Source organism: Eucyclogobius newberryi, unplaced genomic scaffold (assembly GCF_026437365.1).
Source record: "Eucyclogobius newberryi isolate DKJ021-1_F unplaced genomic scaffold, fEucNew1.0.hap1 SCAF_16, whole genome shotgun sequence".
NCBI classification, from domain to species: Eukaryota; Metazoa; Chordata; class Actinopteri; order Gobiiformes; family Gobiidae; genus Eucyclogobius; species Eucyclogobius newberryi.
Window position 1 is genome coordinate 31,188,278 of NW_027315790.1, and position 14,497 is coordinate 31,202,774.

At 46.8% G+C, this 14,497-nt stretch overlaps 1 protein-coding gene across 1 annotated transcript in view; it reads left to right on the forward strand.

The window, feature by feature from the left end:
• Window positions 1-525: 525 nt before the first annotated feature.
• LOC140362191 (polyhomeotic-like protein 1) overlaps window positions 526-14,497 on the forward strand; it is a 29,668-nt gene continuing 15,696 nt past the window's right edge. The window contains exons 1-8 of the mRNA XM_072448260.1: window positions 526-669; window positions 4,150-4,268; window positions 7,014-7,130; window positions 8,103-8,237; window positions 9,997-10,146; window positions 10,258-10,333; window positions 11,163-11,501; window positions 13,655-14,286. Coding sequence (XP_072304361.1) covers window positions 4,152-4,268; window positions 7,014-7,130; window positions 8,103-8,237; window positions 9,997-10,146; window positions 10,258-10,333; window positions 11,163-11,501; window positions 13,655-14,286 — 1,566 coding nt within the window. The 5' untranslated portion in view covers window positions 526-669; window positions 4,150-4,151. The remainder of the gene's footprint in view (window positions 670-4,149; window positions 4,269-7,013; window positions 7,131-8,102; window positions 8,238-9,996; window positions 10,147-10,257; window positions 10,334-11,162; window positions 11,502-13,654; window positions 14,287-14,497) is intronic.

Here is a 14,497-nt window from a genome sequence, read left to right on the forward strand (position 1 = left end):
CAGGTGGTCAGATGGTCAGGTGGTCAGATGGTCAGATGGTCAGATGGTCAGATGGACGGGGCAGTTGTCAGATGGTCAGGTGGTCAGATGGTCAGGTGGTCAGATGGACGGGGCAGTTGTCAGATGGTCAGGTGGTCAGATGGTCAGGTGGTCAGATGGTCAGGTGGTCAGGTGGTCAGATGGTCAGGTGGTCAGGTGGTCAGGTGGTCAGGTGGTCAGATGGTCAGGTGGTCAGATGGTCAGATGGTCAGATGGTCAGATGGACGGGGCAGTTGTCAGATGGTCAGGTGGTCAGATGGTCAGGTGGTCAGATGGACGGGGCAGTTGTCAGATGGTCAGGTGGTCAGATGGTCAGGTGGTCAGATGCACGGGGCAGTTGTCAGATGGTCAGGTGGTCAGGTGGTCAGATGCACGGGCCGCTCGTCATCCCGTCGCGCCGGAAAAGGCAGCCCACCACCAGGAGGCGTTTACCTCTGCCACAACATCAGCTGCAGATTTATGCCAAACACCGAAGCCGCCGCCGCCGCGTCTGCCTCGGACCGTCCCGTGGAGCCGAACCTCCCGCCGCATCAGGCCCTCGTCCCGCGGCACCGAGACCCGAGCGGAGGCGGAACCGCGGGGAGGCAGCAACCGGCCCGCCGCTGCCCGAGGAGAGGCGCCCCAGCGTCGGTAAGAGCTCGGAGCAGACCTCGGTGTTAGCATGGGTCCCGATAAATGTCATGACGGCTAGAGAGACAACGGGATTCTGTTGCCGTGGCAATCGCAGCGGCCATCTTGCGACTGTAACGGAAAAAGATTGTAAAAAGGATCAGAAAATGCATTCATCTGTGTTATTTTCATGAATCTATTATATTATTCTACTGTAGGGACATTGTTTCCTGAATTAGTCTTATTTCTCTCAAAAATACTGCGCTGGTTTATTTATTTATCTGTGTAATTAAACTATATTTATTGGTCATTATTAGGTTTATGCTAGTGGTGGGCTATATTTACAGCAATGTGTCGGCTATTTCATTATTACTCTATTATATATTACAATCTCCATAACGATAATCGGACGATATTTTCACGACGCATCAGGAACGTGCTAAATGTGACTTTTAAATGTTCAAGTATTATAAAACGTGGATGTGTCATGACATTTAGCACAAAAGAGCAGAAATATCACTTATACTCGTGATACACCTTTAGTTATTAAGGTCCTTTTAAAATAGTTACAGACGATATCAATATTTAACATTCTGCACATTTCCAAAACAATTGCGATGTTTTCAAAAATATATGTATCTCGCACCTAAACTTAATGCTTAGTATGATTTAATAACATAAAACTTAGGGCAGCAACCATTAATTGACTCTAAAATATTGTTTTAGGTATATTGTTTTAATAGTTATCTTTATCTGGACTAAACAAACTGTAAAACGCATAAAAAAAATAATAATAACAAAGATAGTGTCATTATTAATAAACCATAATATGAAAAGATAAAAAAGTAGGATTTTCACAATTAACACAAATAAAAAAAACAAATATAAAATAACCAAAATATGAAAAAGTCCAAACAGCGCAGTATTTAACAGAATATTACAATTGATTAACAAAACAATTTATAACAAAGATAGTGGCATTATTAAACCACAATATCAAAAGATTACATTTTTTGTATGATTTCCACCAATAAGATATAAAAAAAGTCCAAACAGCGCAGTATTTAACAGAATATTACAATTTAAAAACTCGTATTCTTTGTCAGTTTATGTTTTTCACATTCCCAACATGGCCGCCAGCCGCTGACATGTCCCTCAGGTTACCATGACAACGGCCTCTCTAGCCTTCACAGTCGCACAGTCTGCTGCTACTGCTAAAAGGGGGCTAACGGGGGGCTGCGGCTAATGCTAACAGGCTAACACCGGGGCTCCGTCTCAGAGGCGGGTGTGTGAGCTTTGTAGGCCAGGGGAGGTGACGCTAAAGCCGGGGAGGGTGCGCTGGGAGCCTCGGTGCCGCTTGGGTCGCTCCAGACGCGGCGCGCGGAGGAGGAGGAGGAGGAGTCCGCGCGATAATGACCCACTGCGGAGGTTTTGATTTAAGATTAGCGCGTAACCATAATAAACGCGACAAAAACACGTCCAGGAGCCGAAAAGCGGAGCGCAGGGTTTAAAGGGAAATGTGTGTTTGTGCAGCGCGGGGAGATCGTGTTTCTGTGGCCCACATACTGGCCCAAATACTGGCCCAATTCTGAACAAAAAGCCTTCTACAGTGAATGCGTTTGGGTCGAACTCACGGATGGACATGTCATTATCAGAAGAAACAGATGTGATGCATTGTGATGTCATGAAATAAAGAAAATATGGCCATAAATGATAATATTGAGGTCCATGTCAGAGCAAACGCTTCTGAGATTAACTGGGAAAGTCAAGGCAAATAAATCATATCTCCATGGAGACGAGCGGGTTGCTGACCCTCCACGGTTTGTTTGACCATATTGTTTTTTTGGGTGCAATTATTTACTGTTTTTTTATTATTATATGTTTTTTATCTATTTATTTTTTGACCAGATAGTTTTTTTGGGTGCATTTATTTACAGTTTTTATTTGTATTTATTTTTGACCAAATAGTTTTTTGGGTGCATTTATTGACTGTTTTTCTATTTATTTTTTGTTCAGTTTTATTTTTTTGTGCTATTTTTGGCTATTTTTTGCTCCTTTTTCAACAAACTTTATTGACAAACACTGGACATTTGGACACACATTTTAAAATATAAAAACAATAATTAACAAAAAAGGAGCTGTTTTTGGTGAACATCTTGATGATCAAAACTGAACAAATAGTTACATTGACTTCATCAGATCATATCAGTTTAACAAAAGCCTTTTATAGTCGCTATAACCGTGTGTGTGTCTTATCTGGGTCAAACTGCTGCCATGGAAACGCTCCAAAGCGTTCGCTGCATTTGGGTGATACAAAAAGCTGCAGAATTCTTTCACGCTCGTGTCGTTTAAGCTTCTGCTGCTGCTCAAACTTTAAATAATGTTTATGAAGACGAGCGACACACGAAAAAGGTTTATTCTCTGTGAAAATAAAGAGTTAATCACATGAAATGAAGTGTGAGCGGTGCGAGGTCACGAGGTCGTGTCCAGAACCGCTCGTGATTGGTGCTGTTGGAGTGGGCGGAGTCTGGGACGGCGTGGGTTGGACTAACGTAATCTTCTATTATCCTCCCACAATGCAACGCTCAACATGTCGACATCATCGTGTTTGCCCAGACGTGTTTGAGTCATCGTCTGAACTAAGTACCGTATTTTCCGGACTATAAGTGGACAACCTTTTTTCATAGTTTTGGTCTGGGTGCGACTTACACTTATATTTATACTTATATACTTATACTTATACTCCGGAGCGACGTATATGTGATATTATTTGTTATTTTCACACTTGCAACCGCATTTCACACTCCAGTGCGACTTGTATATGTTTTTTTTCTTCTCTATTGTGCATTTTTTGGCTGCTGCGACTTATAGTCCGGAAAATACGGTCACATATCAGCTGCTGTTGTTTCCTGAGGCTGACCACACCTCCTCAGACTGACCACACCTCCTCAGACTGACCACACCTCCTCAGACTGACCACACCTCCGCAGACTGACCACACCTCCTCAGACTGACCACACCTCCTCAGACTGACCACACCTCCGCAGACTGACCGCGCCTCCACAGACTGACCGCGCCTCCTCAGACTGACCGCGCCTCCTCAGACTGACCACACCTCCGCAGACTGACCGCGCCTCCACAGACTGACCGCGCCTCCTCAGACTGACCGCGCCTCCTCAGACTGACCGCACCTCCTCAGACTGACCGCGCCTCCTCAGACTGACCGCACCTCCTCAGACTGACCACGCCTCCTCAGACTGACCGCACCTCCTCAGACTGACCGCACCTCCTCAGACTGACCACACCTCCGCACACTGACCACACCTCCGCACACTGACCACACCTCCTCAGACTGACCACACCTCCTCAGACTGACCGCACCTCCTCAGACTGACCGCACCTCCTCAGACTGGCCGCGCCCTCCTGTGGCTCGGTGGTCACCGCTCTGACACCCGCACTTGACCCTCCGTGTAACCTTTGGCCTCTCTGTCTCCTCCGCAGCCATGGAGACGGATGGGGACCAGCAGCGAGCGCCGACCAATGGGAGCGCAGCGTCAGGCGCCAGCTCCCGCCCCTCTGCCATGAACTCCATGAGCCTGTATGAGCGCCAGGCCGTGCAGGTGAGGGACGCTCCTGCACCCGGCGCTTTTAGGACCCTGACCCTTTGTTTGTCTGTGTTTATGCTCTTTTACGTTGTTATTGGCCTTTAAACGTGCTCGTGAGCGACACCCACTGGCAGCAGAGGAAATGACCATTGAGAACAACACAAACGCATTCCCCATAAGACAATAATAACACGATGATACGTAATACAAGCAAATGTAATGAACGTAATTTGATGTCAGAAATGCTCAGAACGAGTGCGCTGATGATTTATGGTTATGATTTATTCAAACCTCAGATCTCAGAGCTCATTAACATGATCATGAAGTGTGAATGAAGCTAAACAACTCCAGTTTTCCTTTGACGATGAAAATAGTTATGACAATGTTAAAAGCTCAATAGAGTATATTTTGCATACTCTGGGTCCTTTGAGTCTGGATATCCACAGAACATACAATTTAAACTCTAATATTCACAGCTTGACTAACTTTTTTCTCACTAATTCTCATTAACAATCTTCCAAATGAATCATATGTGACACACTTCATGTTTGATATTCACACTCTGGACTCTGTGGTTCTGCCGCTGCCGCTGCCGCTGCCGCCACTGCTGTGGCTTTGGATCGATGGGAGCCGTTTGTCTCTGTCGGCTCCTCTCACTCTCACGCTGCTCCTTCAGCTTATGCTTATTACAGTGCCAGGCGCAGCGCGTACATCAGGGGCCGACAGGGAGCCGACAGGGAGCTGACAGTGAGCCGACAGGAGCAGACAGGGGCAGACAGGGAGCCGACAGGGGCAGACATATGTAATAACTCATATGTTATAACTCATGTGTTATAACATATGAGATCTTGACATATGTGTCTTATTCCTCCTCAGGCGTTACAGCGACTCGTGTGTAATAACTCGTGTAATAACTCGTGTAATAACTGTATTTCCGCTTCCTCAGGCGCTGCAGGCGTTACAGCAACTCATGTTTAATAACTCGTGTAATAACTCATGTAATAACTGTATTTCCACTTCCTCAGGCGCTGCAGGCGTTACAGCAACTCATGTGTAATAACTTGTGTAATAACTGTATTTCCGCTTCCTCAGGCGCTGCAGGCGTTACAGCGACTCGTGTGTAATAACTCGTGTAATAACTGTATTTCCGCTTCCTCAGGCGCTGCAGGCGTTACAGCAACTCATGTTTAATAACTCGTGTAATAACTCATGTAATAACTATTTCCGCTTCCTCAGGCGCTGCAGGCGTTACAGCGACTCGTGTGTAATAACTCATGTGTAATAACTCATGTAATAACTGTATTTCCGCTTCCTCAGGCGCTGCAGGCGTTACAGCGACTCATGTGTAATAACTCGTGTAATAACTCGTGTAATAAATGTATTTCCTCTTCCTCAGGCGCTGCAGGCATTACAGCGACTCATGTTTAATAACTCGTGTAATAACTCGTGTTATAACTGTATTTCCTCTTCCTCAGGCGCTGCAGGCGTTACAGCGACTCATGTTTAATAACTCGTGTAATAACTCGTGTTATAACTGTATTTCCTCTTCCTCAGGCGCTGCAGGCGTTACAGCGACTCATGTGTAATAACTCGTGTTATAACTGTATTTCCTCTTCCTCAGGCGCTGCAGGCGTTACAGCGACTCATGTGTAATAACTCGTGTTATAACTGTATTTCCTCTTCCTCAGGCGCTGCAGGCGTTACAGCGACTCATGTGTAATAACTCGTGTTATAACTGTATTTCCTCTTCCTCAGGCGCTGCAGGCGTTACAGCGACTCATGTGTAATAACTCGTGTTATAACTGTATTTCCTCTTCCTCAGGCGCTGCAGGCGTTACAGCGACTCATGTGTAATAACTCGTGTTATAACTGTATTTCCTCTTCCTCAGGCGCTGCAGGCGTTACAGCGACTCATATGTAATAACTCGTGTTATAACTGTATTTCCTCTTCCTCAGGCGCTGCAGGCGTTACAGCGACTCATGTGTAATAACTCGTGTTATAACTGTATTTCCTCTTCCTCAGGCGCTGCAGGCGTTACAGCGACTCATGTGTAATAACTCGTGTTATAACTGTATTTCCTCTTCCTCAGGCGCTGCAGGCGTTACAGCGACTCATGTGTAATAACTCGTGTTATAACTGTATTTCCTCTTCCTCAGGCGCTGCAGGCGTTACAGCGACTCATGTGTAATAACTCGTGTTATAACTGTATTTCCTCTTCCTCAGGCGCTGCAGGCGTTACAGCGACTCATGTGTAATAACTCGTGTTATAACTGTATTTCCTCTTCCTCAGGCGCTGCAGGCGTTACAGCGACTCATGTGTAATAACTCGTGTTATAACTGTATTTCCTCTTCCTCAGGCGCTGCAGGCGTTACAGCGACTCATGTGTAATAACTCGTGTTATAACTGTATTTCCTCTTCCTCAGGCGCTGCAGGCGTTACAGCGACTCATGTGTAATAACTCGTGTTATAACTGTATTTCCTCTTCCTCAGGCGCTGCAGGCGTTACAGCGACTCATGTGTAATAACTCGTGTTATAACTGTATTTCCTCTTCCTCAGGCGCTGCAGGCGTTACAGCGACTCATGTGTAATAACTCGTGTTATAACTGTATTTCCTCTTCCTCAGGCGCTGCAGGCGTTACAGCGACTCATGTGTAATAACTCGTGTTATAACTGTATTTCCTCTTCCTCAGGCGCTGCAGGCGTTACAGCGACTCATGTGTAATAACTCGTGTTATAACTGTATTTCCTCTTCCTCAGGCGCTGCAGGCGTTACAGCGACAGCCCAACGCGGCGCAGTATTTCCAGCAGCTCATGCTCCAGCAGCAGATCAACAACGCTCAGCTGCAGAACCTGGCGGCCGTGCAACAGGTCAAGGTGAAGGGGATTATTTAAGTGTATTAAATATACTTTATGACATCCATTCATGCTGAATTATTGTACAGTACTGACCTGTTTAAGGACCCGATGTGGACCCTGAGAGCTTTAGAGCTTTAGAGCAAGATGATTGGATAAGAAAGAAGACTCAAGTGAAAACGAAATGGCAAAAACATGAAAATAATCATTTCTCACCACACGCTGCCCGTCTCTGGTCAGAACCACCATATTTCCCACCTGTTTGCTCAATCTACCTTCTACTCTCTACTCTACCTATGTTGTGGCTGGGCGGTCCCTTCGAGAAAGGGGGAGGAGCTCAGTCACACCGGGGGAGCTCGTGGTAGAGACGCTGCTCCTCCGCGCCTCAGGATCCTGAGCTGGAGGAAGTGGCTGGGTGTCTGGGGTGAGGGAAGTCTGGGCCTCCACGACCTGGTCCTGGAGAAAGAGGAACGAATGGACAAACTTAGCATAACACAGCTAGCGCACGTTAGCATCAGCTGTTTCCTGTTTATCGACGCACAGCACTCTTATTATATTTCCACTTCATAAACATCTGACATTATCCAAACCCTCTGCATTGCATAAATACATGATAAAGCGATGTAGAGGTGCAGACCGGTGTCTCAACGTAATTTATACTTTAAAGTGAGACTAAACTCCGCCCACTGCCCTAACGAGCTGTCGGACTGGGCTCGGCCTGGAGCACTGAGGGGGAGTGACCTCAGACAGGATGCAGTCAGACACAAGAAGAAGAATGCACTGAAAACATGTCATTTTCAATCTAAACGGGTTATAATCTCCCCTCCAGGCGACATTAGCCGCGAGCCGCCAGTCGAGTCCGTCCAGCAGCGGCTCCGCCCCCCTGACCACCAGCACCAGCGCTGTACGTCCTCCAGAACATCTCAGCTCTCCATGTACAAACCCGACCGTTTCCACAGTCTAACACCGTCGCGTTTGACCGTTTGCTTCTAGGCCGGCGCCACGTCCGGATCCGGCTCGGCCCCCAGCAGCAGCAGCCGACCGATCAACGCCTCGGCGACGTCGACCATCAGCCAATCGGTGCTGTTCAGCGGCGCCGCCGGAGGACAGGGCCAGATGTACCTGAGGGTGAGTCTTACGCAACACTTTTAAGGGAGGATTCAATTTGTCTTTGAGCCAATCACAGCGGTTTATCTGCGTCACATGTCATTCGCCATTCGACTTTTGGGTCCGACCGCAGAACCTCCGACCCGCTGCAAGTCGATATCGATAACGGTTCTGTCGGCGTTTCTCGAGCGTTTTGAGTTCGCGATCGATGCCGTGCGATGATGAGTAGCGCCAGGGGTCCCGACTCGGCCGGCGATGGGGGCCGAGTGCCGGCTCCGGGGGGCGTGTGGTCCCCCGAGCGGCAGGAGACGGTCGCTGCACTGAGCACGGACGCAATGGACGCAACGGGCGCGTCTACGAAAGATCGACGCCGCCGGCTACAAACGGACGGGTGCGGCGTTGGTTAGTTTTTTCACCCACCGGAAACGGAGCCATTTTAACTTCGTCAAACCGGCGTCGGTCCAGTCTCGACGTGCGTTTTGGATTCTATAACACGAGGCGGAAGGAGCGGAGCGGGCGCTTAGCGTGGCGGTCAGCTGTGTCCGCACAAAATGGCCTCCTGACTGTCAGCGGGCGCTCACCCGTCCCACACGTTGCATCTTTTTAGTTTTACGTCATCGCGGGCCGCATCATCAAGTCTCGTCGTTATTCGTAAGGAGTCCAAGACCTTTGAACGGTTCCTCCAGCGCTTATTGCAATCTCAGGGCTTCACGAACGTAGACGCTCCACGAGGGCCCCGACACCAGGGCCCCGACACCAGGGCCCCGACACCAGGGCCCCGACACGAGGGCCCCGACACGAGGGCCCCGACACGAGGGCCCCGACACAAAATGTTATCTGCATCGACGAGCTGAAGAAAAGGACACATGGTTCTGGTCCTGAGCGGTTTGATGCAGTGATTTGAATCTGATCTGACAGAGGAAGTCTCACCCACCAACTGTAAAAGAGAATACCGTATTTTCCGGACTATAAATCGCACTTCTTTTCATAGTTTTGGCCGGGGTGCGACTTATATGTGATATTATTCGTTATTTTCACACAACCACAAGATGGCGCTCTAGGCTCTAAGCGACGCAGAAGAAGAATCTGCACTTCCTCTTCCTCTGGAGTTTGTGGAGTTGTTTAGAAGTGACACAGAGGAAGAAGAATTCAGTGGATTTAGTGATTTGGGGTAAAACTGATGCTTTGCTAAACTTGTTAGCATGTTCTTTATGCTATAGTTATCTGAATAACTGTTCATATGTTACGTTAACATACCAGACACTTACCACAGTTCTGTCTGTGCCTCATGTAGCTGAAGGTGTTAGCATTAGCATATGTCATGTAGCTGAAGGTGTTAGCGTTAGCATACGTCATGTAGCTGAAGGTGTTAGCATTAGCATACGTCATGTAGCTGAAGGTGTTAGTGTTAGCATACGTCATGTAGCTGAAGGTGTTAGCATTAGCATACGTCATGTAGCCGAAGGTGTTAGCGTTAGCATACGTCATGTAGCTGAAGGTGTTAGCGTTAGCATACGTACACCTATTCACCATCTTCTCTCATCTGTTATTATTTTAAACTACATTTCAAGATCAAATGTCTGTTCTTGGTCTTGGATTCCTTCAAATACTTTTCCCCAAAAATGCGACTTATAGTCCGGGAAATACGGTAACAAAAACACAGCAAAATAAGGGCGTTTACAGACCATTTCCCGGGTGGAGTCCCCCCGGCCCCCCGCGCGCTCGGACGACATCACTGTGTGTCATTATTGCACATTTGAGTGAGCGCCCTGTGTTCCAGGTGAACCGGTCGCTGCGTGCGCCCATCTCTCCTCAGCTCATCTTCATGCCCAGCTCCACGGCAACCGCAACCGTAGCGACCGTCGCCCAGCAACCGCCGCCTCAGCAGCAGAACCAGGAAGCGAACGCGCACGCACAGGACAATGAGCAGGTGAGGAAAGAGCCGACTCTAATGAGGAAATGTTACGTTTGAGAATGCGTCTCGTGTAAAAACTAAACGTCATTTTGTGTCCTTTTTTTGTCATTTTGTCCTTCATTTTAGGCCCAGAATTTAGCCATTCGAAGTGCTCCAAAGGCTGTGGGGGTCAAAACTGAAGCACCGGAAAGAGGAGACTCTGGTGAGACATGAAAACATCTAAACGTGAACTTTAGGGCTTATTTAATATTTAAACGTTTTTACATTCTATTAACAAAAAAAAAACTTGACTGCGCTGGATTGTTTTGGACTTTTTTTCAATAGAATGCTGAACTTGAATGCGTAAAATCACATTGAAGAGCTCTGACATTTAGGGACCTCATAACCGCGCCCCATTTCTCTTTCATTTACCGACTTTTAGCGTGTACTTTACCCTGCTGGTTACTGAGGGAAGTTTTTTATTTATGTGTTTTTTATTAGAACATAGAACAAAAACAACAGAGCAACGACACCACAGAAAAGCATCATCATAAAATAAATAGAAAAATAGATAAAGAATAAATACAATAAATAAAATATATTAAATATATTAAATAAATACATAAAATATATTAAATAAATACATAAAATATGTAAAATAAATACATAAAATAAATACATAAAATAAATAAAAATGAATAAATATAAAAAATGAATAAAATACAATGAAATACAACGAAATAAAAAAATTCAAAAAAAAGAGGCAAAGAACGAGCAAGACCATAAGCTAAGTAAAAGAATAAAAGTAGAAAATAAGGGGGGAAGTGCATATTAAGTGCAGAATATTTGGCCCATTTTGTCCATCGTTTTTTAAATGTGTCTATTTTCCAGCTGAGTCCTGAGGTTATTTTTTTCATTGTGCGGTTTTGTAAATTTACTCGAAGCAAATGTTATAGATTTTAAAGGCAATAGAAACGCGGGTCCTTAGATGAACGATTGAGCGGGGAGAAGACGCATCAGTTGAATTCACGCCTCTTTCCCTCCTCTTCCAGCTCCGTTCTCGCTGGTGCAGCCGTCCCACCAGCCGATGCCGCAGTCGCCGTCCAAACCCGTCCAGTCGCACATCAAGATCCCCACATACCCGGCGCCCAACAGCCTCAAAGCCCAGACGACGTCCTCCTCCACCGCGGGCTCGTCGTCCTCGTCGTCCGCCTCGTCCATCCCCCTGTCCCAGCTGCTGCTCCACGGCCCGCGGACCCTCGCCTCGTCCGGCCCGGCCGCCGCCCACATCCTGGTCCAGACCTCCGGCTCGCAGACGCACGGATACAAGGCCACCATCAAACCGGCGGTGAACGCGCAGACGCTGGTGGTGCAGCCGCTGCAGAAGTCGGGTACAGACCAAGCAAATGTTGGAGAGGCGACCGTAACCGCAATCGAAATCGCAATCGGAACGGACGCAATTACCGTATTTTCCCGGAGTATAAGTCGCACCGGCTAAAAAAATGCATAATAGAGAAGAAAAAAACATAAATAATTCACTTTTTTAAAATTTATTTTATTTGATAAAATCCAAGAACAAACATTTCCTCTTGAAATACAGTTTAAAATAATAACAGATGAGAGAACATGGTGAATAGGTGTACGTATGCTAACGCAAACACCTTCAGCTACATGACGTATGCTAACGCTAACACCTTCAGCTACATGACGTATGCTAATGCTAACACCTTCAGCTACATGACGTATGCTAACGCTAACACCTTCAGCTATATGACGTATGCTAACGCTAACACCTTCAGCTGCATGACGTATGCTAATGCTAACACCTTCAGCTACATGACGTATGCTAACGCTAACACCTTCAGCTATATGACGTATGCTAACGCTAACACCTTCAGCTACATGACGTATGCTAACGCAAACAACTTCAGCTACATGACGTATGCTAACGCTAACACCTTCAGCTACATGCCGTATGCTAACGCTAACACCTTCAGCTACATGACGTATGCTAACGCTAACACCTTCAGCTACATGCCGTATGCTAACGCTAACACCTTCAGCTACATGACGTATGCTAACGCTAACACCTTCAGCTACATGACGTATGCTAACACTAACACCTTCAGCTACATGACGTATGCTAACGCTAACACATTCAGCTACATGACATATGCTAATGCTAACACCTTCAGCTACATGACGTATGCTAACGCTAACACCTTCAGCTACATGACGTATGCTAACACTAACACCTTCAGCTACATGACGTATGCTAACGCTAACACCTTCATCTACATGACGTATGCTAACGCTAACACCTTCAGCTACATGAGGCACAGACAGAACTGTGGTAAGTGTCTGGTATGTTAACGTAACATATGAACAGTTATTCAGATAACTATAGCATAAAGAACATGCTAACAAGTTTAGCAAAGCATCAGTTTTACCCCAAATCACTAAATCCACTGAATTCTTCTTCCTCTGTGTCACTTCTAAACAACTCCACAAACTCCAGAGGAAGAGGAAGTGCAGATTCTTCTTCTGCGTCGCTTAGAGCCTAGAGCGCCCTCTTGTGGTTGTCAGTGTAAAAATAATGTATAATATCACATAAAAGTTGCACCACGGCCAAAACTGTGAAAAAAAAAAGGTGCGACTTTTAGTCTGGAAAATACGGTACTAAATCTCAAAGCCGGACATTGTCTCCTGCATAAAAACTGTCAACGCCGTAGTTTAAATCTGTACAAACGTGTTCGGAAATGCATCTTGATTCTTTTATTAGAGAAATCTGAACTTTGAACCAAATCCTATTAAGACACAAATTGTAATACTTCTCCCAGCGTGTACTCTAGATATTTTAAAGAGTCACTACGGAACCTTTCTAGTAGCTGGTGTTCTCTGTCACCAGTTTGTCTTCTTTAAAGGTTTTTGGAATTTGTATGGTCATAAAGGAGACATATTAGACATATTATACATTTTTCAGGCCCTGATAAACTATTACATAAGCAGATCATCGTTTTATATTATTTAGTGAATTCTGAGCCACAATATTCATTTCATTTTGTTAAAAACTTGCTACGTTTCGCCGTAATAAGCAGAGAATTGTCATTTACATGGGATTGAGACAGAGTTTGCAGGAAATATAGAGGAGTGGGCGGAGATAGGGGGCGTATCAAGTCAGGACATTTTGTTGAAATTGTGTACAAATTTTAGGATTTGGGATTAAGTGCAACCATTTAAATCAAAAGTTTACTTAAATACAGCTCTAAAACCAACTTCAAGTGTCTAGAAACGCACTGTAAAAGACCAGTTTGGGGCTGAAACGAGTTATTCAACGATTAATCATCAACTGGACTTATTTAGTATTGAAATAATCGTGATCTGGACTTGACACAGACGACACAAAGCTGCAGCGTTTACGTTCCAGACGGAGCAGGAATCGCCCCAAAATGACACAAGAAACGCGTCAAAGTTGTGTTTTTAAAAATGTGTATTATTTTTCTTCTCGTTCTCACAAAATGCTGACGGATTTGTGTTGCTGCAGGCGACGGGCCGCACCTCCTCTCCGCCCAGCTCCACGCTCGCCAGCCGCTGCAGAAAGGCGCGTCGGGTTCGGACAAATCCGGCAACGGGCCCGTCCCGATCCAGCCCAAGACCCTCCAGGGCCTGAGACTCCCGCTGCAGCTGCCCTCCCGGAACCCTCCCCCGATCCTGCCGGCGCCGCCCACCTCCACGGGCTCCTCCTCCTCTTCCTCCCACCAGGCGCCGCACATCCCCGTCCAGATCGTGGGCGCACGACCCAGCACTTTAGGCAACACCCAGGCCCTGGCCCTGGCCCGGAGCAGCTGCAACCCGGACGGGACGCCGGCCCTGAGCGGCTCGTCCGGCCTCCTGACCATGGTGGCGTCCATAGCGTCCAGGGAGAGCGGCGCGGCGGGACGGGGCGCCGGGCTGAAGACGCTGCGCGCGCAGAAGGAGACGCCGCCGCCGGCCCAGGTGTCGCAGGTGCACCCGCAGGCCAATCAGAGCGCGGGGCAGAACGGACACGCCGCCCCGAGTCCCGCCCCGCCCTCGCAGAAGTGCAGCGCTTCTCCCGCCCTCTCGCGGTTGTCGGCGGCGACGGACGAACAGCGCGCAGTGACCAACGGCGAGTCGGCGAGAAGCCATGGCCCACAGGTAACGCTCTTGGGTCCTGCACTGTTTCTCAGAAGCCGAATCCGACATGTTCAAGTGTCAAACAATTATTTCTATTGAACGTTGAGATTATTTTAATACTTTATCAACCAAATAATAGTTGAAATATGGAGATTTGAAGGTTTCTAGATAGAGAATATTTACAAATAAAATAAATTATCTTTTTTGTCATTTTCATTTAGCGGTCTTTGTT